General features: G+C 45.4%; 1 protein-coding gene across 2 annotated transcripts in view; it reads left to right on the top strand.

The window, feature by feature from the left end:
- spred1 (sprouty related EVH1 domain containing 1) overlaps positions 1-15,584 on the top strand; it is a 119,467-nt gene extending 103,883 nt beyond the window's left edge. For both annotated transcript variants that reach the window (XM_072484775.1, XM_072484766.1), the window contains exons 5-6: positions 9,294-9,455; positions 10,831-15,584. In XM_072484775.1, the coding sequence (XP_072340876.1) occupies positions 9,294-9,455; positions 10,831-11,490 (822 nt within the window). In that variant the 3' untranslated portion in view covers positions 11,491-15,584. The remainder of the gene's footprint in view (positions 1-9,293; positions 9,456-10,830) is intronic.
- Positions 15,585-26,692: the final 11,108 nt, after the last annotated feature.

Below are 26,692 nucleotides of genomic sequence, written 5' to 3' on the forward strand. Positions count from 1 at the left end.
CCACAAGAAAATACATTGCACGCGATTCTCTTGATAAACATGGGAATAGATCCAGACGGGGATGATCTTACCCAGCTGGACAAGTGGAAAGAGGCTAAAAAATTTTAGGAGGGCTAGTTTACAATGTCAGAGTATATCGGATATCATTAGTGATTTTGAAGGCTGGAACCTGGTTGAACGAAGTTCAAGCATGGAGTTGTGGGAAAGAGAAGCATGGTCCTGGTAGGCAGCAACTAGATGCATGGTGGCACAGAGATGCTGGTTCAATTCTGGACTTGGGTGACTGCCTGTGTGGAGTTTGTATGTTCTCCCCATCTTTGCGTGGGTGTCCTCCGGGTGCTTTGGTTTCCTCCCACAATCCATGCTTCTCTTTCCCATAACTCCATGCTTGAACTTCAATGCGGAATGTCTATCTATCGTTACAGCAAAAACCTGTTTGTTTTCAGAGTTGCTGCCCAGCCAACAGTGACGGGCATGATGTGCGGGTTTTATTTCTGATTTACTGCTTTCTTTATCGCTTTTATTTGCCACAAAATTCAAACTTTGAAAGTTCCAGTTCTGTCTTAATCATCAATTCGACCTTCATTATAAACGAGGCCTGACCGTATATTGTAAAATAACTTCACTTGCTAAGTAAAGAGTTCCACCAACATGAAGTTCTGAAGAAGAGTCGCATTGGTCTCAAAACGTTAACTCTGTTTCGCTCTCTCCACACAGATGCTGCCAGACCTGCAGTGTTTTTCCCGCATTTTCTGTTTTAACTGCAAATTTCCAGCATCCGCAGTAATTTGATTTTACAGGCAGCCCTCTTGACTTAAGACACGGTTTTCAGGAACCAATTGTGTCATTACGTCGAAAGTTTCTGAGAAGAACAGGTTATAAATGGGAATTGGTTTCCTGAACCAAGGCAGGCTACCCTACTTTCTCCAAAATAACCCAGAATGATATACTCAATCAATTGTAGAAGAGTAATATCGCAACATTAATCTATTTATGTTGTAAATAGCAATCAGATTGACAAGAAAAATTGCAAGCTAAAAATACATATACCACTATAGTACTGTACATTTGAGTCAGAGAGATGGGTGGCGCAAAACATCGGTACGCACGTGTGAACGTTTGAACTTGTTCGTTGGTGTCACTTTGGAGCGAGCGCCGCAAAGTCCAAACTGACATTGGGAAGACAAAATGGTGTAAATTAATAAATGTTGTAACTCGAACATCATAAAGCCAAGGACTGCCTATTATGAAGATGAAACCTCCAGATTGCTGACAGTTTGCTCGCAGGAGCCTGATGACTCTCTAGATGCAAATGAGTCTTAAAGATAATGGGCGGGATTCTCCATCCCGCCAGACTCGTTTTCTGGCGCAGCGCGCCGCAGCCGGCAGCGGGATCCTTCGTCACGGCAGCCGGACAATGTGGTTTCTCATTGTGGCCACCCCGAAGCCATCGTGAGTGTGCTGCCGGCGAAGCGGAGAATCCTGCCCAATATTTGCTCACAAAATAAGACATCGGGGATTTTTGTTTAAATGCATAAATGTATGCTAGATTCCTGCTGTTTTGGGGCACTTTTAACCAACGTCTGTCCCAACTTAATTTTGTCATATGTTCACCAGGTTCTCTAGGGTTTATTTCCATTCTCTCTTCCATTCCTTACACTCTTCCTCTCCCTGTTCAAACCCTCACCCACCCCCAAACATGCTCCAAATCCATATAAGAATGAGGGAAATTCACCTTTTCTCGAATAATAATAATCTTTATTATTGTCACAAGTAGGCTTACATTAACACCGCAATGAAGTTACTGTGAAAGTCCCTTAGTCTCCACATTCCGGTGCCTGTTCAGAGGAAGAATGCAGAATGGCCAACACACCTAACAGCACGTCTTTCGGAACTTGTGGGAGGAGAAACCCATCAGACACTGGGAGAACATGCAGACTCGGCACAGACAATGACCCAAGCCGGGAATTGAACCTGGGACCCTTCTGAGTTAAATGGCTGATTAGGTGTACCTATGTGTATTTAAGGCATGGAAATAAACTGCTTAACTAGTAATGTGGTTTGATTTGCCCACCTATTGTTATACTGCCTTTTCTTACCACTTCCCTGGTGCTAATTGCCAATGGGGATGGGGTGTAAAGAAGAGGGGATTGGATCTCGGGGTGGGGGGGGGGGCGGTGGAGAGACAGAATGTGACATAATAGCCTGTGACATAATAGTAATGTCACTGGAACGTTCTGGAGGCATTGGTTCAAATCCCACTACAGGCAGCTGGTGGAATTTAAAGTTAATTGAAAGCTAGTCTCAGTAATAGTGACTATGAATCCAAAATTGTAAAAACCCCAAATAAAAGCAAAATACCCCAGATGTTGGAGATCTGAAATAAAAACAAGTGCTGGAAATACTCGGGTATGGCAGTACCTGTGAAAAGCGAAACCGAGTTAATATTTCAAGTGCAATATGACTCTTCATCAGAATTATATTGTAAAAGACCTTCTGGCTCCCTCATGTTATTCAGGAAAAGAAATCTGTTACACTTTCCATGCATGGCCTACCTGTGACTCAGAACCCACAGCAATGTAGTTGACTCTTAACTGCCTTCTGAAATGGCCGCTGAAGCCATTAAGGATGGGTAGCAAATGCTGGCCTTGCCACATCATATTGCAGAATAAAGGATATTTTGCCTTGGTGAACAAGCAGTGATTTTAGTCTGCAATTTACACCAAGAAGGCAGATGGCATGAAATGTCCCTGTTATCTTAACTACAGTCGGGTTTCACCTTTCACAAGACCAGTTTGGCAAGTTGCAAAAGTGCGTTTGACCACCTGCTTTCAGTAAACAGCTCTTACAACTTACATTTATGTAGCACCTTAAGTAAAATGTCCCACAGCAATACAGGACTAAGTTTCAGAGAAACCTGGTAAATTATGATGTGAATAATAATAAATAGTAAACCATTGTTTCCAGAAAGGCAGTAAGGTCTCAGACTTATGGGACTGAAGAATTAAAGAGATGGTTTGAAAAGGAATTGTTCAGAATTGTTGAGTTGTTTCAACAATTGTTTGTGACAGGGAATTCTATAAAGTTCGTAAGTTGTTTTAACCGGGATTAAAAGTGGAAGGAATTGGAGTATGGGCAGTAAGCAGGCGGATGGGATTAGACTGGGTGGCTTGTAGATAAAATCATTATATAAACCAAATGATGCAGTCTAGGTTCAGATGAAGACCATTCAGTTTGTCTTCCACTGTCGGCCATGGTGCGAGTGGTCACACACAGGGCAGCTCCTGCTTGAAGGCGTAGAAACAAGCTCTTTTTACCTGGAATTCGGTGCAACTTCGACAAAAGTGTAGCTGAAGGTCGGAGAAGAAGTTCTTCTTCCCCCCCCCCCCCCCCCCCCCCAGCAGAAGAAGGTGAAAGATCTGGCCAAGGAGTTGGAAGGGACCTGTGGCGCAGCAGTCATTGGAAGGATGGCAGAGGGAAAAGGGTTAATGCAAGTAGCAAAGCCCCAGATGGAACAGTTGATGGCCTTCCTTAAAGAAGAGTTCCGCCAGCAGAGGGAGGAGATGCAGGAGGATCTCTCGAAGGCCATTGAAGGGGCTGTGGCACCCCTGAAGGGCTCGATGGAGACAGTGGAGAAATGCTTGGAGGAGCAGAGGTTGCAGATCCGAGAGATTGAGAGGGTGATGTCGGACCACAGCGATCGGGTGGTGACATTGGAGGTGGAGGTGGGGCTCTTAGGAGAACTTTGCAAGACGTTGAGAGCAAAGGTGGAGGAGCAGGAAAATAGATCGAGAAGGCAGAATTTGTGGACAGTGGGCCTGCCTGAAGGAGTGGAAGATGCGAGTGCCATGAGGTGCGTTTCGAAGATGCTGGCAGGGCTGGTGGTGGAGGGTGTGCTGGATAAGGTGCCTGAAGTGGCCAGAGAGCACAGGTCTCTGAGGCAGAAGCCTAGAGTGGGGGAACTGCTGCAGGCGGTGATCGTGAGGCTCCATAAGTTTGTGGACAAAGAGATGCTGCAGTGGGCCATGGAGAAGCGCAACTTAATGAGAGGGGAACGAGGTCCGAATATACCAGGACATTGGAGCTGAGCTGACAAAATGGCGTGCAGGGTTCAACAAAGCCAAGGCAATGCTATATCGACGGCAGATCAGGTTTGGGATGCTCCACCCGGCGAAGCTTTGAGTGACGTATGAAAGCCGGGAATACTATTTTGAGACCCCAGAAGCGACCAATGACTTCATCAGGGAGCATAAACTGGGGAAAGAACTGAACTGAACAATTCTGGGAGACTAAGGTGCTGGCATTTTGAAGTAATTGGGTATATGGGTAGAGTGGGGGTTGGAGGGAGTGGGGGGTTTCCTTTCCTCCGATGTGGAGGGACTTTTTCTTGTTAGCAGCTGATGCACTAACATTCGACTCGCCTTCTCTCTGTATTCGTACAGGAAAATATTCAATATGTGGACTGGGGCAGGGGATGTGGTGTCGGAGCCGGGGAAGATAAATGTGGGGTTTAGGGATTATTATAAGGAGCTGTACAGGGCGAACCGGCGGGCGAAGAGGGTGACATGGGACAGTTCTTCGACAACTGGATTTTCCACAGTTGGAGGAAGAGAAGAGGCAGGTGCTAGAGGAGCCTTGGGGCTGAGGGAGATATTGGACAGTACAGGGGGTATGAAGTCGGGGAAGGCCCCGGGGCCCGATGGCTACCCGGCAGAAGTTTATAAGGAGTGTGCGACGGACCTGGCACCATATCTCTTGGGGGTGTTTAATGAGGTGTTGGAGAAGGGGGAGCTGGCGGAGACAATGATGCAGGCAACGATCACATTAATACGGAAAAAGTACAAGGACCTATTGGAATGTGGGTCGTACTGGCCCATGTCGCTGTTAAATACAGGTGTGAAAGTGTTGGCTAAGTTGGTGGCGGGAAGGATGGATGGTTGTGTCCTGGGGGTGGTTGCGGAGGACCAAACAGGCTTTGTAAAAAGCAGGCAAATTTCTAGTAATATAAGGAGGCTGTGAAATGTGATTATGACCCGTCAAGAGCTCAGATACCTGGGGTAGTGGTGTCCATCGATACAGAGAAGACATTTGACCGGGTGGAGTGGTGGTACCTCTTTGAGGTCCTGGGAAGTTTTGGGTATAGGTTTGTGGCATGGATGCGGCTGTTATATGTGGCACCAAGGGTGAGTGTGTGGACCTGTGACATGGGTACACGGAACATTGAACTGCACAGGGGAACAAGGCAGGGGTGCCCGCCTCTGTTGTTTGCACGAGTGATAGAGCCTCTAGCAATGACTCCTAGGGGGTTGGCAGAGTGGCAAGGGATTACGAGAGGATGAATGGAGCAACGGGTGTCACTCTATGTTGACGACCAAGTATTGTATGTTTCGGACCCTTTGGAGAGCATGGAGAGGATCATGGGCTTGTTGGGGGCATTATCGGGGTATAAGTTAAATGTAGAGAAAAGCAAACTGTTCCTGCTGAATGAGTTGGGTCGGTGAGGCCAATTTAATTTAACAAAACTGGTGGAGGAGGCTAGGGAGGATCTCACGGGGGGAGTATGCTGCACTTGACTTTGGCAGGCTGGGTCCAAGTCGTGAAGATGAGCATTCTGCCGATGTTCCTGTTCACATTCAAGACACTCCCGATCTTTATACCGAAGGCCTTCTTTTGGAAACTGGACACAATTATTTCGGACTTTATATGGGCAGGGAAGGTGCCAATGGTTAAGAGGACCCTGTTGCACAGGCAGCAGGGAGGGTTGGCGTTGCTGAACCTGCTACATTACTATTGGGCAGCGAACGTGAAGGAGAGGGGGTAGAATGGGTTAGGATGGAGGAGCAATCTGGTAAAGGGTTCAGCTTAAGGGCTATGATGATGGCAGCGTTGCCACTGGCGCCGAGCTGATACTCGGGAGCCCGGTGGTGCACTCCACAGTGAAGATCTGGAACCTGCTGAGGAGGCACTTTAGAATAGAGGGGATGTAGGTGTTAACGCCATTGTGTGCCGGGGGAGATAGATGCCATATATAGGAAATGGAGAGTAGGCTGGTTAAGGTGAGGGATTTGTATCTGGAAGAAAGGTTTGAAGGAGAGGGCAGAGCTCCCGAGAGGAAGTGAGTTTAGGTACCTGCAGGTAAGTGACTTCGCGTGGAAGGTTTGGAAAGTGTTCCCCAGGTTGCCGAGGTACACACTGTTGGAGCGACTGCTGCTTCCGGATGTGGAAGGGGAGGACAGGATTGGAGACATATACAGGTGGCTTGGAGAACAGGGAGGTGAGCAGGTGGTGAAGATTAAGGAGAAGTGGGAAGGGGAAATAAACGGGGAAGTATGGAGTGAGGTGCCACAAAGAGGAAATGCGGCCTCCTCGTGCGCGAGGATGAGTCTGATACAGTTCAAGGTCTTACATAGGGTACATATGACGCAGGCAAGAATGAGTGGGTTCTTTCAGGGGGTGGCAGACGAGTGTGGGTGGGGACCAGCAAATCACACACTTATGTTCTGGGGCTGCAAAAGGTTGGAGAGATTCTGGGCAGGAGTGTTTGCAGCCCGAGCAAGGATAGTGAGGAGATTGAGCCAGACCCATTGGTGGCAATATTTGAGAAACCGGAGAAGCCGGGGCTGGTGGAGGGGATGAAGGCTGATGTGGCCGTCGCTTCTCTGATTGCCCGGCGACAAATTTTATTGGAGTGGCGGTCAGCAACGCCGGCTGGGTGGCGGCCTGGCTGGGTGACTTATATGACTTTCTTCGGCTAGAAAAGATTAAATTCGAGTTAAGGGGAGGGTTTTGAGGCAAGGTGGGGGATGTTCGTGACCGTGTTTGAGGAGTTCATCGCGGGGTGGTGACGTGGGGGGAGGGAGGGGGAGGGCGAAAAAGGAACACATTTGTAGTTATGTGTTGGAAAAAGGAACAAACTGTGTAGTTATGTGTTGGGAAGCATGTTTCTGAAACTTTGTGTTGTAACTTTTCATATACGTTTGGAATAAAATACTTTTTTTTTAAAAAAGACCATTCAGTTTGATCCCCTCTTTCCATAACACCAACTGATATTATAACAGGGTGAAGAGCTAGAAGCGACATAGTCATGCACAAGGAACCCATCTCTGCAAACATTAGGAATATGTTTAAGCATTCCACCTTTTTTTGAATTATCTGAGAGCATGTTAGCCCTATAGTTACCCATTGCTTTCTCCTTGTCAACACCATGGCCAATCAGAGTCAACTTGCCAAACATCCGCACCATTTTCTCCTCTAGTGTAAATTATTCTGATTGTTTGAAATTTGGCATTCTTGTGTTTGTCCGAACGAGTGTGAGACATACAGATTCAGCAACATGTCTCCGTTTAAGCAATATCTAGCTTTCAAATAAATCTTGTTTTATCTTCAGTTGTCTTTTCTGGCAGTCCTTTTCACTGTAAGTAAATTATCCATTGCCATTCTGTTCCAATCTTTCATTGCCATTGGAGTTTTATTGTATAGACTCCTGGCAATAAGTGTAAAACCAGGTATTGTCAATGAATATGATCCATTGTAACTTGTTCCTTTTCCCGAAGTCACTTGTGTACTGTGCTGAGGTGAGATTCTAATCATGTCAATGTTTTTATTTACTGTTTACAATGAGTGCTGTTATGAATGTGTATATGGTTGGATTGACATTTTGGTTTGAGCCTTTCGAAAAGCCTTATGTATCCATTAACGTTTCAGTAATTCACTTTGCACTATCCTTCCTATTTCCCAGCCAAAAGCAGGAACTTTCCATGTGAGCTGCTTTAACAAATCCTGCTAATTCACTGTGACTGAGAAATATCGGCTGCAATTATACTTTGTAGGTAAATAAGATGTAGATTGAGTGGACGAAAGCTTGTGCAATCAGACTGTAGATTGACTCCATAAACATGCAAACACTGTGTAATTAAACTTTATATATTGAAAGAATGGTGCTGTTCTGCATCTGCCCTCTCTGGTGCATGTGCAGTAAGATTTCTAGCACCCCCATCATCATACCTGGCGGCTCATCTACTGGAACAAGTACTAAATGTGGAAATGACTAAATGACTAGATCTCATTCCTTCTCACTTCACAAAAACTTCTGTTAGAGGTGATGTAGATCCAAATAAGGGTCTCATTCATGCTGGGAACTTGCCCGCAAAATTTTAATTTGCTGTCCCTGGAAGGATACTTGGGATCAGCAAACAAAACAGCTGACTGTCTGTTTATAGCACACTTCCGGATTGGCGGCTAATATGTGTATTGGCCTTGTTGTGAAAATTGGCCACCTCGCTCAAAAGCTTGGTGCAGAGGGCGAAGGTGATGGGAATGAATGTGGCTCCCAGTTGCCATTCAATAACCAGCTGAGGGTACATCTGTACAAGTATTAGGGACTAGATTCATCCTGGGGAAAACCGCTGTAATGGTCCATACTGTCTGCAATGCATTGCCTATAGCTGCTGTAGTGGCCCACCACTGCAAAGTAGCCACTTGGAGGATGGGGCAGAGGCCTTCCTGTCAAGGAATATTTCAGTGTAAGTTGTCTCTCGTCAGCTGTAGAAATTTAGAGTAATTAAATCAGAGAGAAAATAAACTGCAAACAATGCAGTGCGTGAATCATGTCTTCTGGGAGCTAGTTTAAATCTCTAGTGTACTCAGAATTAAAATAGTCCAAAAAGACGCAATCAGAGCTGTGATGATCATTGATTCTTTCAACACATCCTCTGCCCACCATCAAATTTATTAAAGGTTTTTGAGCATCCATTTAGGTTGGAAATAGTAGAACATGAAGAATGGTTATACCACAGCTTGGTGCTGAAGTACAAATTCCATGATGTCATTGTTTCAACAGAACTCCTCGATTATAAAATTACTTTTTAAGATTTGGTTCTGTTATTCATCAAGTTTTATTAATAACGCCACTGGTTAAAAACCCAGCTACACCTGACTGAACAAGCTGTAACTTTATACAGGGTTTCTAATGGAAGTGGGGAAAGTTGAAATTCTCACTGATCTGACTGGTTCTGGGGCGCACAGCGAAGCACTGCCTGAGTGACGGATGCCACTTCAGGATTTCTGCGCATGCCCCTCATGCCAAAGTTTCAAATGGGTAAAGACAGTGAATTCCGACAGTTCAGGGTTAATAATACCCTGCAGGAAATCTGACCCAGGGGATCTCAGTACACGTTTTCCAGTTAATGATAGGATGACCTCTGGTGGTCAGTATGAAAATGTACCGTTATGGTTGCAAGATTCTGATTGTCTTTCAAAATAATGAAGGATATTTTGTTTTTGGTTTTTTTCAGCCTGCACAAGAAAATGATACTAATTCTTTGATAAGGAAAGAGCGCAGTTCACACCATGACACAGTAGTGACCAATGATCCTTACAGAAGCTGCTATGTTCGAACCCCTCCATTTGAGGAATTCAGTTCTCAAAGATTGTACTTTCCAGTTCAGCAGAATCAGGTAACTTTTCACTTTTGAAGTAATGTGAATTACAATACATGACACCATCTTATGGAAATGAAAATGGACAATGTTTTTTTAAAATTTTTTTCCATAATTAATATTTCAAGCATAGTCTGGCCGTTAATTCAGAATGAAGCAGCTATTTTCTGAAGAGCTGGTCCATGTGGTAACAAAAACTGTGCATTAAAAAAAAACACGGCACAAATGAAATTCTTGGTGAGCTTGTGCTCTGACGTGGATCTTTATAAAGTGTTGTTTATAAGATTCATACTAGTTAATACTACACTCCTGTATGCATCACCTGATGCACCCGGTGTCGACGTGTTTACATGGTGTACCTTGTGTTGCCCTATTATGTATTTTCTTTTTATTTTATTTTATTTTCATGTACTTAATGATCTGTTTGAGCTGCTCGCAGAAAAATAGTTTGCACAGTACCTCGGTACACGTGACAATAAACAAATCCAATCCAATCCAATGATGAGGGACTTTGGTTGCAAGGATAGATTGGAGAAACTGGGCCTATTCTCCTTAGGGAAGAGAAGCTTGAGCGAGAGGTTTGATTTAGGTGTTCAGAAATCATAAGGTTGTCTGCAAACAGTAGATGGAGAAAAACTTCCTGTGGGCAGGAGTGTCGAGAACTGAGGGCACAGATTCAAGATGACTGGCATCAGCGACATGAAGGGAAATTGTTTTACTCAGTGAGTGGTTAGGATGTGGAATGCACAGTGCGGTGGAGGCAGATTTAGTCATGACTTTCGAAAGGGAATTGGATATTTATCTGGAGAGAGAATATTTGCAGGGCTACAGAGAAAGGTGGGGAAGTGGAACTAGCTCGAGTTGCTCATGCGGAGAGCCAGCAGAAACCCAAGAAATCGCCCCTGTGCTGCAGCCATTCTATGGCGGAATTTTCCAGTGCCACTTGCCGCCGGGATCATTTGGTCGGGGTGCCGAATCTCCCAAGGCGCGGGTCCTGCCATAACTGGGCTGGCAAATCCCAACCTATGATTCTGTAGTGTATTATAGTAAAAACAATAAATGTTCTCAAACTTTATTTGTCCTTCAGAATCTTGAATGTGACTTTTCAATGCATTATGGAGGTTGCAGGAGGATTGGGGGGGGTGGGGGACAATCTGTGGTCGTATTTCTTTACCCTCCTCCAAATAATGTGCCTCAACTAGTAACTGAGATATTAATGTGTTTACAAAAAGCAGCTGTAAAATTATAATAAGATGTTCTATAATAAGATGGGTAAGATGTTCTAAGAATGGTTTCCATTAAAAAAAATAAAAAAAATTTCTAGCTTAAAGTTGTGTCATTCAGCTACATGGTTTTAATTTCCTCTAATAACAACATTTTAAATCTCTTGCAGATCATGCTGAAATCAACTAGGCATGTCAGTTTTCAGGATGAAGATGAGGTGGTGAGGATAAACCCTCGAAAGGATATATTGATTAGGGGCTATGAAGACTACAGACATCCCATTGTGCAAAAAAATGAATTGGAAACTGAAATTGACTCGTATGTGTGTTTCAAACCAGAATCTAAAAAACACGATTATGTATATCCTTCTGTGGAAGGGATTGAAACTGAACACATTAAAGATTCAAAAGGTTCTATTGTATTCAAAGCACAGCCATCCCCTTCACTAAAATCAAAAAAATCCAGGCGGAGGAAAGAGGATGGAGAACGGTCTCGTTGTATATATTGTCGAGACATATTTAATCATGAGGAAAATCAGAGAGGACAGTGTCAGGATGCTCCAGACCCCATCAAGAGATGCATTTATCAAGTGAGCTGCATGCTGTGCGCTGAGAGTATGCTCTACCACTGTATGTCGGACTCTGAAGGAGATTTCTCTGATCCTTGCTCGTGTGACACTAGTGATGACAAGTTCTGTTTGCGATGGCTGGCACTTATAGCCTTGTCTGTCATTGCACCATGTATGTGCTGCTATCTTCCTCTGAGAGCATGTCACCACGGTGGTGAGATATGCGGATGTTGTGGAGGGAAGCACAAAGCAGCTGGATGATGTGACCAGTCGGGAGCCAAGCTGTGCTTAATAGTTCCTCTCCAGGCAACAGCAACCCTGGGCCTCAATGGTTTTGCCTACTGGTATTAAAAGCCAGCACCAATTGCAGAGCTGTGCAAATTTCCAAGGCTTGAGGAGGAGTGACGTGTTTTAAATGATCGCGGCACTTCACAAGGCCACCATGTCTAACACTTTGCATGGCGTCGCCTAACTTAAGAAGGTTTTGTGAAGCAAAGATTTCTTTGCTTTTTGGCTGTTCAACAAATACTGTATATGAGTATGCAGAAGGAATTCATTTTGCAATTTTGTACATTGAGTTGACTAATGGGTCTGGTATCTCACATGAAGCTTTTACAGGTGAGACTGAAGTATAGACTAAAAGCACTAGGTAACTGTTTGATTTTTGTTCGGAAAGATTTCAACTTGTTTTAGGCTTTGGTTCTAATAAGTATTTACTTACTGTGTGCATTTACAGAATCACTTAACTGGCAGTGCAGATGAATTTACTGCCTATGAACAATTAGAAATATTTAATACATATGAAGTGTCAAACTCTATATAACTAAAGTTGAGATGGCTTGTACTTTCTCAATAAAACCATTTATCCTTTCAGTTCTTCTATGTCAGGAAACAAAAGATTATGACATATAATGAACCCATAGTTAGATCTTTAATTTTTAATGTCTTGTGATATGCATGCTTACTATTCACATACGATTTTACTTCAGTTTGAACAATATTTATTTTCACATTTCTCTCTGAAGCCTGAAAGCTGGTGACTAATTTTCATTGTGGTGATTAAGCACATCCTATTTTCTTTTCTTTATATGTGTGTTGTATGAGAACCAAATTGCAAGTTAGTGGCATATTTTAATTTTTAGATATCTTTATAAACACTTCTAATGTTTTTGCTCAACCAGCAAGTTTTCTGTTAGTGGTCCAAGAATATCAAATGGCTTCTTGCATTGAAATAACTGGGTATGATATATTATTAAAACTCTAATGTTTGGAGTATAGTCAGTTCATGAATTTTTGGCCTATCTTTGTTTCAAGTGACCTAATGGAAACAGTGTAGGTGCAATTTTGGAAAAATCCAGGTTTAATTTGTAAGTTAAACAAACTCTAGAATATGTTATGCAAGATACGAAGCTATGCTAGTTGAATGTGTTATTCTAGGATTATTAAGTGAATGCATTTAGTTGGTTAAAAAGCCATTGGGTGCTACATTTCCCTGTATACTTTTGCATGTAGGCATACCTACACTTTCACTCTGGAGTGGGTATGTAAATAGACATGGTTCATACTTAAATGTGTATCTCCAGTACATAGGTCTGCATAAATGAGATAAATATTCGATTTTAAATTTACCTTTAGGCTGGGAGAGTTATCAATGGGTGAATATTTCAAACCTGGAGCACTGATACCCAAAATATCATAATGAAGTCAAAATTGGAGTCTGAATAGAATACATTCTTAGACTATATCTATCTCGTATCTTTTAAAATATAGAATTAATTGGGGTCAGTTGTCACTTTGTGCAGAGCTCTATATTATAACTAGTCCAACGATATGTGGAATAAACCTAAATATTTAAATAAATTTGTTAGTGCAAAAGGACACATCTGATTTTTATGCATTTACCGTGCACATCTTTGTGCTCTGTGCGCATGCCTGTGACTATGGAGAGGGGAATCAAGCTGTTGTGGTTGTTGCCAGGACCATCTTCATCCTAAGATTCAATGCTTTTTAAATTTTATCAAATATTTATTCACAAAAACTACATTTAAAATTTAGGGCTTTGGCAAAGTTGCTTGCCCGGGTTCTAATTTTTAGATCTGTAAATAATTAACCCCATTTGTAAGATACTCCACATTAGAATGCATTGATATTTATCAGCTGTGAGTAGATTAAATGAACTGACAGCATTCTGTACATAAGCCAACTTTGAGTATTATTTCACATTGAAAAGTAGAGGCTAAAGATATGAGACTTAATTTTTAAAAAGAGCTTGTTTCTAGTTTTGTACTTTGTAGCAGAATGGCTTCACTAGGAAAACTGTTTGGTGATGGGGGCAATTCCTTCCTTTTGCCTTTTGAGTATTTTAACAGTTGTGTGTAATTTTTCATTATAAGATTTCATCCACATGCTTATGAACTTTAATTTCTTTATCGTTCTGCACATTGGGGAACCCAAAATAAAATTTTAATTGTGCTCCCGGTAATTGCACATCGCAATTCCCTGTATATCTTGCAAGTTTTCATTGACCACGTTTTGGCAAACTGTTTTCCACAGTTCCATTTTTTTTTAAAAAACTCTGAATTTACTTGAACTTTTTGTAACAACTGAAAGCTCTCCGAAGGAAAATGTCTGATAGTGCTGACTTGCCACCTACTGATATTGATGTCCACGTTTGACAGACATAACTAAAGTTGAAGAATCTTTTTTAGTCACAGCACCAGCTATGACTCTGACTCTGAAGGTTCAGTTGCACGCTGCCTGGAGGACAAGGTTACTCTCGGATGCTGCTATAATCCAGAACATAATCTTCTAAGTGGGACATCTCAAATCCTAATATTTCAAAGGATTCAACAGGCTTTCACAGTTCATCCAAATGTGGCTTTTCACGTGAACATCATGGCCCAGGCTCATTCTTTGTGGGAATTCCGAAAGATCTTGAGTTTTTATATTCTCCCTGCCTTTTTGGGGTCTGGTCAAGAGCATGTGGTGTAAGTCAGCTCGCACGCCTGCCTTATCACAGTTAGTGGATAGTATGAAGGACCTAGATCTGGCTAAAGCCTTTTCCCTTTCCCATAATGCTTATAGTCATAATAATTGATTGCAAATTGAATAGTGAATTGAAGCCAGATTTTCTTTTGCAAGCCGTATATTCCGAGCTAGAAGTTTACAGATATTAATCACCAAAATAAGCCTTAAACCTCTCAGTTGCTGACCCTTTCACTTTTAGATTAATGTCCTCTCCACTTGTGATTGAGTGAGTGTTTTTGAAAATGAGCTACTGTGCAAATCTGGTGGATATTTTCATGCACACCAATTACGTTGTTTCTGATTGTGTTTGGATTTCAAGTTCAATCAAAATTTCCCCTTTTGCACCCTTCCTCACATGAAGATAAGATCAGAGCTTGTAACTATTCTTAGAAGACCCTTAATGTTTAAAAAGAAAAGTTGCCATTGTAGTGGAAACAATTTCCAACATAACTTGGAAATAGATTTTTCCTTGTCAGTCGACTGTTAAACATCAAGTAATTCTTAGTGTAAATTTAAGCTGCTTTTAAAAACAATTTTCTTTGGATGGGGGAGGGTCTGACAGTGCTTGTATGTGGGAATGTAAGATCATGTGACTACCCCCAAGAGGAGAACTTGCTGGCTGTAGCAAAGTCTTGTTTTTTGTTATAGGTGCACTTTGACCTTCGAATGAGGCACTAGTAATTGGTATGGTGCATCTCCTAACCATGTACTGTAATTAATATGCAATGTCTGCTTTATGGATTTAAACAGCCTAAAAGAATAACTCTAATTTTAAAAGAATTGACCCTACTGAATATTGATGGCGCATTGATGCACCAAGAACTGTCATGCTATTTTTGTTCTACGTCCAGTTACTTTTTCTTTAATGGTTTTGCTTTTTAGAATTTGGGACATTATCAATAGAAAACATTAAGCTACAGAATGCTTAGTACCTAGAGGTTTTTATTTTATTTTTTTCTAAATACTGCATATTGTTTGCTTAGTGCCACTTGCTTGATGCCTAGCCCACTTCCAAAAAGTGCCTCGCTTGATCATTTTAAAAACTCCATTTAAATCTAACTTTTTATGTATTTGTTACATTTTGTTTTTAGGTATTTTTATCTTTGCGTTGAAACGATATCAAGCATGTGATGTACAATTTACTTTAATAACTCCTGCCATAGGTGTAATTTCTTAACTGTATGAGGGTGTAGCTTCTTAATTTCTTGAATATATATATAATGTAAATATGCATATATAAGTTTGTAACTGATTTTGTTACATCATACACTTGTAATTTGACATATCAAATAACTATCATAATAAAACAATAAGTTTTAATTTCTTTATATGCTGTCTGTTGTAATATTCTCTGATGCCAGTGCTAACTATCAAACAGCAAGCATTTGACACCATGTACAAAGTAAGTTTGACATGTTTTAAAGTAGGATATTCAACCACAGCTTTGTAATTTAAGATCAGGTGGAGCTAAAATAATAATTGCCCTATCCCCGTAACCCCAACTAACCTTTGGACACTAAGGGGCTATGATCATGGCCAATCTACTGAACCTGCAAATCGTTGGGACTGTGGGAGGAAATAAGAGCACCCGGAGGAAACCTACGCAAACACTGGTAGAACATGCAAATTCCACAGTCACCCACGGCTGGAACTGAACCCGAGTCCCTGGCACTGTGCCACTCATTTTTGCAAGTTAAATTGGTGAAGTTCCACTTTTCAAGTGTCCCAAGTATTGGGTATGTTGTTGAGGGGACTGAGAGCTGTTAAAGGACTCCTTTACAAAATTTGTTATTAATAATGGGACAACTTTGGCTTTTTAAGGTCCCATGACCACTAATTAAATGTAAGATGTTTCTTTTTAAATAGAAACTGAAAGTAAAATGATTCCTATTGAGCCAGTCCAAACTGGACTGCTCCCTCGACAGGTGTCATGGTCTGAGCCCATCACACTCGGGAGTTCTGTAAGAGCCCACGGCCACTGCGACAGACAGCCCTCAATTGTTTTTCCCACAGACTGAACTATCTGTGGTGGTGTGATCAGCTCTCCACAAGGGATGAGACTTGAGGTCCCATTTCTATCAATCCTCGGGCATTTTGATTTGTAGCTTAGAAACAATATGCCCAAACTATTTTCTACACAATTACAATTTTCTTCACACTTTTTTCTACGCTGTGAAGAGTTGTTCAGAATTTAGATTGTGTGGTGTGAGCAAGCACATTGTGTCTAATGTCCTGAGTGCATTTATACTGTTTAGTCAGCTTTACTGGGATATTGCCTTGGCTCTTCTCTCTTTACCCAGTAACTTTTCTTCAAATAATTGTGAAAACTAAAGGACAAGTTTCAAAAGTTTTACTGAAGATTTATTTACAGATTGCTTTGGGGTGAGGATTTTGGGGCTGGAATGGGAGGATTGAGAGGCAAACTTTTATAATTTTATTAATTTGCTTCGTAAATTCAGAGTACCTAATTCATTTTTTTCCAATTAAGGGGCAACTTAGTGTGGCCAATCCACCTACTCTGCACATCTTTGGGTTGTGGGGTTGAGACCCACGCAGATACGGGGAGAATGTACTAACTCGTCACAGACAGTGATCCAGGGCCAGGATCGAACCCGGATCCTCAGTACCGTGAGACAGCAGTGTTAACCACTGCACCACCGTGCTGCCTAGGGTTGAGAGGCAGTCTACAGGGATATTTTTCATTTCCATTTGGTTCAAAGAACAAAGAAAAGTACAGCACAGGAACAGGCCCATTCGGCCCTCCAAGCCTGTGCCGACTATGCTGCCCGACTAAACTACAACCTTCTACACTTCCTGGGTCCGTATCCCTCTATTCCCATCCTATTCATGTATTTGTCAAGATGCCCCTTAAATGTCACTATCGTCCCTGCTTCCACTTCCTCCTCCGGTAGCGGGTTCCAGGCACCCACTACCCTCTGTAAAAAAAACTTGCCTCGTACATCTACTCTAAACCTTGCCCCTCGCACCTTAAACCTATGGCCCCCAGTAATTGACCCCTCTACCCTGGGGAAAAGCCTCTGACTATGCCCCTCATCATTTTGTAGACCTCTATCAGGTCGCCCCTCAACCTCCGTCGTTCCAGTGAGAACAAACCGAGTTTACTCAACCGCTCCTCATAGCTAATGCCCTCCATACCAGGCAACATTCTGGTAAATCTGTTCTGCACCCTCTCTAAAGCCTCCACATCCTTCTGGTAGTGTGGCGACCAGAATTGAACACTATACTCCAAGTGTGGCCTAACTAAGGTTCTATACTGCTGCAACATGACCTGCCAATTCTTATACTCAATGCCCCAGCCAATGAAGGCAAGCATGCCGTATGCCTTCTTGACTACATTCTCCACCTGTGTTGCCCCTTTCAGTGACCTGTGGACCTGTACACCTAGATCTCTCTGACTTTCAATACTCTTGAGGGTTCTACCATTCACTGTATATTCCCTACCTGCATTAGACCTTCCAAAATGCATTACCTCACATTTGTCCGGATTAAACTCCATCTGCCACCTCTCTGCCCAAGTCTCCAAACAATCTAAATCCTGCTGTATCCTCTGACAGTCCTGATCGCTATCCGCAATTCCACCAACCTTTGTGTCGTCTGAAAACTTACTAATCAGACCAGTTACATTTTCCTCCAAGTCATTTATATATACTACAAACAGCAAAGGTCCCAGCACTGATCCTTGCGGAACACCACTAGTCACAGCCCTCCAATTAGAAAAGCGTCCTTCCATTGCTACTCTCTGCCTTCTATGACCTAGCCAGTTCTGTATCCACCTTGCCAGCTCACCCCTGATCCCGTGTGACTTCACCTTTTGTACTAGTCTACCATGAGGGACCTTGTCAAAGGCCTTACTGAAGTCCATATAGACAACATCCACTGCCCTACCTGCATCAATTATCTTTGTGACCTCTTCGAAAAACTCTATCAAGTTAGTGAGGCACGACCTCCCCTTCACAAAACCATGCTGCCTCTCACTAATACGTCCATTTGCTTCCAAATGGGAGTAGATCCTATCTCAAAGAATTCTCTCCAGTAATTTCCCTACCCTGACGTAAGGCTCACCGGCCTGTAGTTCCCTGGATTATCCTGCCTCAAAGAATTCTCTCCAGTAATTTCCCTACACTGACGTAAGGCTCACCGGCCTGTAGTTCCCTGGATTATCCTTGCTACCCTTCTTAAACAGAGGAACAACATTGGCTAGTCTCCAGTCCTCCGGGACATCACCTGAAGACAGTGAGGATCCAAAGATTTCTGTCAGGGTGCAATAAACTGCACTCATGAGGTTACATGGGCTCCATGGCAGCAGCCCCTAATGTTTGTTAACAGTAAGGACTACAATTCCATCAATGTACAACTGGTGTGTGATAATTTAAAGCACATCCCGCATGTGCAGCACGGTAACACAAGTGGATAGCATTGTGGCTTCACAGCGCCAGGGTCCCAGGTTTAATTCCCCGCTGGGTCACTGTCCGTGCGGAGTCTGCACGTTCTTCCTGTGTCTGCGTGGGTTTCCTCCGAGTGCTCCGGTTTCCTCCCACAGTCCAAAGATGTGCAGGTTTGGTGGATTGGCCATGATAAATTGCCCTTGGGTTACGGGGATAGGGTGGAAGTGAGGGCTTAAGTGGGTCGGTGCAGACTCGATGGGCCGAATGGCTTCCTTCTGTACTGTATGTTCTATTTCTATTTCACACCGACAGTGACCCAGAGCCGGGATCAAACCTGGAACCTCGGCGCCGTGAGGCAGCAGTGCTAACCACTACGCTGCTGTGCTGCCAAGAAACCAATAATCATCACTTAAGCCCAATCTCCATACAATTACTGGGATCGATCCCTCCGTAATCTAACAGCTTTCCCAGCAAGTGGTCATGCGGAAGACGATTAGTACTCCTTTTTAAAAACGTGAAGCAGGTGGAAGGGCTGCTGCAGGGACCCAAGGAGGTGAATAACCATCTTTGCTCACAGGCAAAGAGCCAGGGGGCACTGGGGTTGCTGCCCATGGCCTGGGCTGGGCTCCGTGAGATGGGAGGGAGAGATGGATGCCTCAGCGCCCGTGGGTCTGCCATGCTGACCTCTGGCCTATGTGGTCCCACTCCGGGGTCAACCCAGCCCCTACCCGCCTGCCTCACTGACCCCGGAGGCCATGCGGCTGAAGGCTCTTGCTAATTGGGAATTGGCAATCATAGTTAAGTGAGCACTTCAGACATCCCAAGTAGATCCCCGTGGGTAGACGTGCCATGTAGCATGCGGGGATTATTGCCTAGCATCCCAATCAGACCCGTGCTTGTCATGTTATTTACCCTGGGGTAACAAGGACTGCAACTGGATGCAGTTGTACTTGAAAGTAGACTCCAAACTTTGGTGATGGTTCAATACGCTTTATTGAACTTGTTAAGCAGTGCACGCAGTTCACTGTGGGTTTGACACTCTACTAATCTAAGCGTGCTTGTTATAACTAACTAGACCAGACTAGCTCTGAGCCACGTGTAGAAGGTGCTAGCTGATATATACACCCTGACTTTAATTACAGTTGTCACCAGCGGAAAGAGTTAGAGTGCTGATGCCTCGTGTGTTTTATAGTGGGAGACAACCCTATAGTGTTCTGCCTGGTGATTGGTTGTGTTCTGTCCTGTGTGTTGATTGCCTGTACTGGGTGTCTGTCATTGCCTGTCTGTATCTCATTATGTACATGAATGCATATCATGACATCCCCCCTTTTTTAAACAAAATGTTGGTTGCTTGGAGCATATGTGACTATTTACATGTACGACTATTTACATTAAATGGCGAGTGGATGAATATGTACATGAGAAGTGTCGAGCATGCAGATACAGAACAAAATTTACAAGGTAAATGTCTATAAGTCCAATCTTTGGGGCTTGCGTCGGATCCTTGTCGACCGCCTGAGAGGTGGAGGTGGGGACGACGGCGTCTTGACAGGCGGGATTGCTGCTAGATTGGTGGCCTCGTGGTGCGAGGTGTCCAGAGGAGGCATAACAACATCTGGAAAAGTAAGAGCTGGTGGTGGGCAGGCAACTTTGCGCAGTGCCCTTCTGTTGCGTCTGACAATGGAGCCATCAGCCATACGAACTACAAACTATCTGGGAGCAGCCTGTCGAACATCAACAGCTGGAGCTGACCAGCCTCCATCAGGTAGCTTGATCCGAACAGCATCTTCCGGAGAGAGCACAGGCAAATCGGTAGCATGAGCATCGTACGCCAGCTTTTGCCGGTTCCTGAGTTGCTGCACCGTTTGCAGCACTGGGAGGTGATCCAGGTCTGGTAAGTGCATGGCTGGAACAGTCGTCTGCAGGTCTCTATTCATGAGGAGTTGAGCGGGAGACACACCGGTGGACCGAGGGGTTGCCCTGTACACCAGCAGCGCAAGGTTGAAGTCCGAAGCAGAGTCCGCAGCCTTGCAGAGCAGTTGCTTCGCTATATGGACCCTTTTCTCAACCTTCCCGTTGGACTGCGGGTAATGCGGGCTTGAGGTGATGTGGTTGAATTGGTACGACTTGGCGAAATTGGACCACTCTTGGCTGTGGAAACAGGGACCATTGTCACCCATGGCAGTGAGTGGAATACCATGCCTGGCAAAATGTCTCTTTGCAGGCCTTGATGACTGTCCTTAATGTGAGGTCTGACAGCTTCACAACTTCTGGGTAATTTGAGAAGTAATCTATGATGAGCACATAGTCACGCCCATTGGCGTGAAAAAGATCGATTCCCACCTTGGACTACGGAGAGGTCACGATCTTGTGTTGCTGGAGTGTTTCTTTTATTTGAGCAGGCTGGAAACGCTGGCAGGTCACACAATTGAGGACCATGTTGGATATGTCCTGGCTGATTCCAGGCCAATAGACAGCCTGCCGGGCCCTGCGCCTACACTTTTCGACACCGAGGTGTCCCTCATGGATTTGTTTGAGCACTAAGCTCTGCAGACTGTGAGGAATAACAATACGATCGAGCTTGAGGAGGATTCCCCTCGACGACTGTCAGGTCGTCCTTCACATTAAAGAACTGAGGGCATTGCCCTTTTTGCCAGCCGTTTGCAAGGTGGTGCATTACACGTTGCAGAAGAGGGTCTTTGGAAGTCTCTTCACGAATGCTGATCACTCTTTCATCTGAGGCTGGGAGGTTGCTGGCACACAGCTGCACCTGTGCCTCAATCTGGTGGATGAAGTCAACCTGTTCACAGGGCGAGGTGATGGAGCGGGGCAGGGCATCCGCAATTATCAGCTCCTTGCCTGGTGTGTATACTAACTCAAAATCGTACATTCGGAGTCGAAGGAGAATGCGTTGAAGCCTGGGTGTCATGTCATTCAAGTCCTTATGAATGATATGGACCAAGGGTCTGTGGTCAGTCTCCACTGTGAATGTAGGCAGACCATAGACGTAGTCATGGAACTTTACAATGCCGGTTAGGAGGTCCAGGCACTCTTTTTCTATCTGAGCGTACCTCTGTTCCGTAGGAATCATGGCCCTTGACGCATAAGCAACTGGAGCCCAGGACGAGGAGTCACCCCTCTGGAGGAGGACCGCACCAATGCCGTCCTGGCTTGCGTCCGTGGAGATTTTTGTTTCCCTGTCTGGGTCAAAAAACGCTGGTACCGGAGCAGTGGTGAGCTTTGCTTTGAGCTCGAGCCACTCTGCTTAATGTGTGGGTAGCCACTGGAATGCAGTGGACTTCTTCACCAGATACCCGAGAGTCATGGTGTGTGAGGCCATGTTGGAAATGAATTTTCCCAAGAGGTTCACCATTCCGAGGAAGCGTAGTACCGCCTTTTTGTCTTCCGGGGTCTTAATGGCGTTAATGGTCTGGTCGCACACCCTGCTGGGATATCTGGTCGCCCAAGAACTTGATGGATGACATGCCAAAGGAGCATTTGGACTTGTTCAGCTTGAGGCCGTTTGCATGGACACGTCGAAAGACTTGTTTGAGACGAGATATGTGTTCCTCGGGAGTCGTGGACCATATGATTACATCATCTACGTAGACACGCACACACTCAATGCCCTCCATCATCTGCTCCATGATCTTGTGGAAGATTTCAGAGGCTGAGACAATGCCGAACGGCATACGGTTATAACAGTACCTGCTAAATGGTGTGTTGAACGTGCAGAGCTTCCTGCTGGACTCGTCCAGTTGTATCTGCCAGAAACCACGCGATGCATCTAGCTTCGTGAAGAATTTGGTGTGTGCCATCTCACTGGTCAGTTACTCCCGCTTTGGGATCGGGTAGTGTTCCCGCATTATGTTCTGGTTAAGATCTTTGGGATCTATGCATATCCGCAACTCTCCTGAGGGCTTCTTCACACAGACCATCGAGCTGACCCAGTCAGTCGGTTCCGTCACTTTGGAGATGATGCCCTGGTCTTGGAGCTCCTGTAGCTGTGCCTTTAAACGTTCCTTCAGAGGAGCCGGCACCCGGCGTGGAGCATGGATTACAGGCATGGCATCAGGCCTGTGTAGGATCTTGTAGCAGTATGGCAGAGTACCCATTCCATCAAACACATCTGGATATTGAGTAAGGATGTCATCAATGTCAGCCTTAAGATCCACATTGGAAGAAGACATGGCATGGACTCGCTGTACGAGGTTGAGTAGCTGGCATGCATGGGCACCAAGCAGGGATGCCTTATCAGGCTTGACGATTTCGAATCGCAGTGTGGCATTGATGGTCTTGTTGGAGACAAATAGATGACAAGATCCTAATGCAGTTATGGCATTGCCACTATAATCGAGGAGCTGGCAGGTTGGCGGAAGAATTTTGGGTTGCCTTTTAATGCGGTCAAAATCAGCTTGAGAGATAAGATTGGCAGAAGCCCCAGTGTCCAGCTTGAACTGGATGCAGCATTGATTAACTTGTGTGACAGCACGCCATTCGTCCGCGGAATCCACATTGAGGATAGATAGGCGTCTTGCTGAATTTGAGGAGGCATGCTCACATGTAGTGATGATGCCCACACGATAGGGGGACTCCAGGCAGTCGTCCTCTGGATCCGTAGTGCTACCAGGATCAGAATCCAGTAAACCTTGCTGTACACATCGAACGCGCTTGCATTGGATTGGGATAGCTGACCCTTGCATAATGTCCAGACTTCCCGCAATTTAAACATCGTCTGCCTTAGCAGAGGGCTAAATCGCTGGCTTTGAAAGCAGACCAAGGCAAGCCAGCAGCACGGTTCAATTCCCGTACCAGCCTCCCCGAACAGGCGCCGGAATGTGGCGACTAGGGGCTTTTCACAGTAACTTCATTTGAAGCCTACTCGTGACAAAATGCGATTTTCATTTCATTTTTTTGCAGGGCATTGCCGCTTTAAATGGGCGGTGCCGCAGTTCGGGCACGTCATGACGTTGACGTCGTTACGCTCCGTGCGTCATCGCACATGCGCAGTGCGGTCAGCCAACGTTCGCACCTGCGCAGTTTGATTTTCGGCCGCTTCGTTCTCCCGTTCATGTTGCGCATGCGTGGGGCCCCGGGAAAAGCACGCAAAATGGCTGCTATCATCGATACTGAGGCGCTGCATCTAGGCAATGGCCTGTACACTCTCTGCCTTGTGGGAGGCAAGTTTTTCGTATTCTGCCGATTTGAAACGGGAGTACCGATTTCTCGCACGCTCATGCACCATACACGTCTCGATTGTGACTGGCAGGGTCATGTGCTTAATTTTGAGGAGTTGCTCCCACAAGGAATCAGAGTGCACCCCAAACACGATCTGATCCCTGATCATGGAATCATCGGTTGCACCATAATTGCAGGACTGCGCTAATATACGGAGATGAGTTAGAAAGGATTGGAAAGGTTCATCCTTACCCTGAAGGCGTTGCTGGAAGATGTAGCTTTCAAAGCTCTCGTTTGTTTCGACTTCACAGTGACTGTCGAACTTCTCCAAAACGGTCTTGAATTTGGTCTTGTCCTGGCCGTCGGTAAAATTAAGCGAGTTGAAAATCTGCATGGCTTGGTCCCCCGCAGTTGATAGGAGCAGCACGATGTTTCTGGCATCGGACGCATCCTCGAGGCCTGAGGCCTCAATGTAGAGAAGGAACCTTTGCTTGAAGACCCGCCAGTTGGTGCCGAGATTGCCGGAGATCCGTAGCTGTGAAGGGGCCTGGATCTTCTCCATGCCGCTGGAAGGCACTTGCTGGTCGTCACGGAATCACTCGAGGTAAGCCACTTTGAGAAAGTAGACTACTGGTACCATGTTGTGTTATTTACCCTGGGGTAACACGGATTGCAACTGGATGCAGTTGTACTTGAAAGTAGACTCCAAACTGTGATACGCTTTATTGAACTTGTTAAGCAGTGCACACAGTTCGCTGTGGGTTTGACACTCTACTAATCTAAGCGTGCTTGTTATAACTAACTAGACCAGGCTAGCTCTGAGCCACGTGTAGAAGGTGCTAGCTGATATATACACCCTGACTGTCACTACAGTTGTCCCAGTGGAAAGAGCTAGAGTGCTGATGCCTCGTGTGTTTTATAGTGGGTGACCGCCCTCTAGTGTTCTGCCTGGTGATTGGTTGTGTTCTGTCCTGTGTGTTGATTGCCTGTACTGGGTGTCTGTCACTGCCTGTCTGTATCTCATTATGTACATGAGTGCATATCATGACAGTGCTGTCTGGACAATGTGACTGAACATTGCAGGAGGCAACACCTAGGACACAGCGGCCAACATCCAAAACACCCAAGGGTTGAGCCCCAGCACCAGGGACATTTCTGCAACAAGAGGGTGGGTGAGTGTACAGGGTAGGTAATGTTACTTGCAGGTGTTTGGGGTATAGGGTGTTGGGCCCAGTGAGCAAGGGCCGCCCACTGCGGCTGCGGGTGCTTGGGCAGAGCGTGTTGTGGGGAGCAATGGGCGGGGGGCTGAAGAGTTCCCGGGATGGAAGACACCGCTGGTTGTCAGACTCAGACCCTCTCCCAATTCCTTACAGATGTTACATGGGATGGATTACAGGGGCAGCACAGTGGTTAGCACTGTTGCTTCACAGTTCCAGGATCCCAGGTTTGATTCCCAGCTTGGGTCACTGCCTGTGCCGAGTCGGCACGTTCGCCCCGTGTCTGCGTGAGTTTCCTCCGGGTGCTCCGGTTTCCTCCCACAAATCTTGAAAGACGTGCTGTTAGGTAATTCGGACATTCTAAATTCTGCGTACCCGAACAGGCGCTAGAGTGTGGTGACTAGGGGCTTTTCACAGTAACTTTGTTGCAGTGTTAATGTAAGCCTATTTGTGACAATATAGATTATTATTAAAAATTATTATTATAATTTTATATCTTGGACCCCACGGAAGTGGCCCTCCTGGTGCTGCTGGCAGGTAAGCCGGCCAGACAGCGGGGAAAGTGGTGACAGCAGCGTAGACAGAGATTCAAGGCGGTACAGGGCCCCGCCCAACACCCTGAGGACCCGGCCGCCCATCTGGCCAGGGACGGACCCAGAGGAGGAAGCCCATGACGGCCCAAGATGTTAATTATATGAAGATTGTGCATAAGTGGTGATTATTGGTGTCTTACCACGCTCAGGCAAGATCCTGATGTTGCTAATGGGAGCAGGCCAGTTCAATAGCAAATGAATCAGCGCCCGGTGTGCTTCTCGATTCTGGCCCATCGCAATTCAAAGGTCTCGTCGCGCTCTCGCTTAAGCGCCATTAAATTGCACCCTAAAGTCATACAGATTTTAATGGTGAACAAAAGTGTCTCCAACTGCCCCACTCCTCCAATGGTGCCTCCCCTCCCAGACCCCTTTACCCCACTTATGCCCTACCACACTTAAACCCCTACCTCCCAGTGCCCTCTCAGTGATGCTTGATGTGCTTAATCGTCCATGTTTGACGATTACATCTAGGTATCTCCCCAGGATGCACATCAGAGGTGCAGGCAGCCTGCTGCCTATTGCATCCTGTGCCCTTCGATGCCCCTGGCAAGCATCCTTTTGGAGTTCTGGAACCGGAGAGACCAGCACATTTGCCGGCAGAACATGCCCCGTCGCGTTGCACTGTACTGGGTGCTGACTGTGAGACACGCCATTTTACAGGGGGTGGAATTGGGGGAGAGCTGGTGGCTGGCATCGCCACTCCATGGGATGGCTCCAGGTTGACACCCAGCGTCCCCTCCCGGTCGAACCCATAGGGCCCTGGGGTGCACCTCGGGATGGAGAGGTAGCTGGATCAAGCCCCGGCTGCCCCTGTGTCACCTGCCAGCCCTGGCTTCTCCCCAATGTCTACAACATGTTATCGACACCCTCAGCAATGTCCCTCAGTGACTGGGACACGTCACCCAGCGACTGGAACATGCTGTTGAGGCGCTCTGCCATGGCCATCACTGAGCCACGCCTTGGACACCTCCACTCAAGCTGCTGACGTTGTGCACCAGGCTCTCCACTGCGGCCGCCACCCTAGCAGTGTTGGCCTCGGTGC

Source organism: Scyliorhinus torazame, chromosome 2, assembly GCF_047496885.1.
Source record: "Scyliorhinus torazame isolate Kashiwa2021f chromosome 2, sScyTor2.1, whole genome shotgun sequence".
NCBI lineage: Eukaryota > Metazoa > Chordata > Chondrichthyes > Carcharhiniformes > Scyliorhinidae > Scyliorhinus > Scyliorhinus torazame.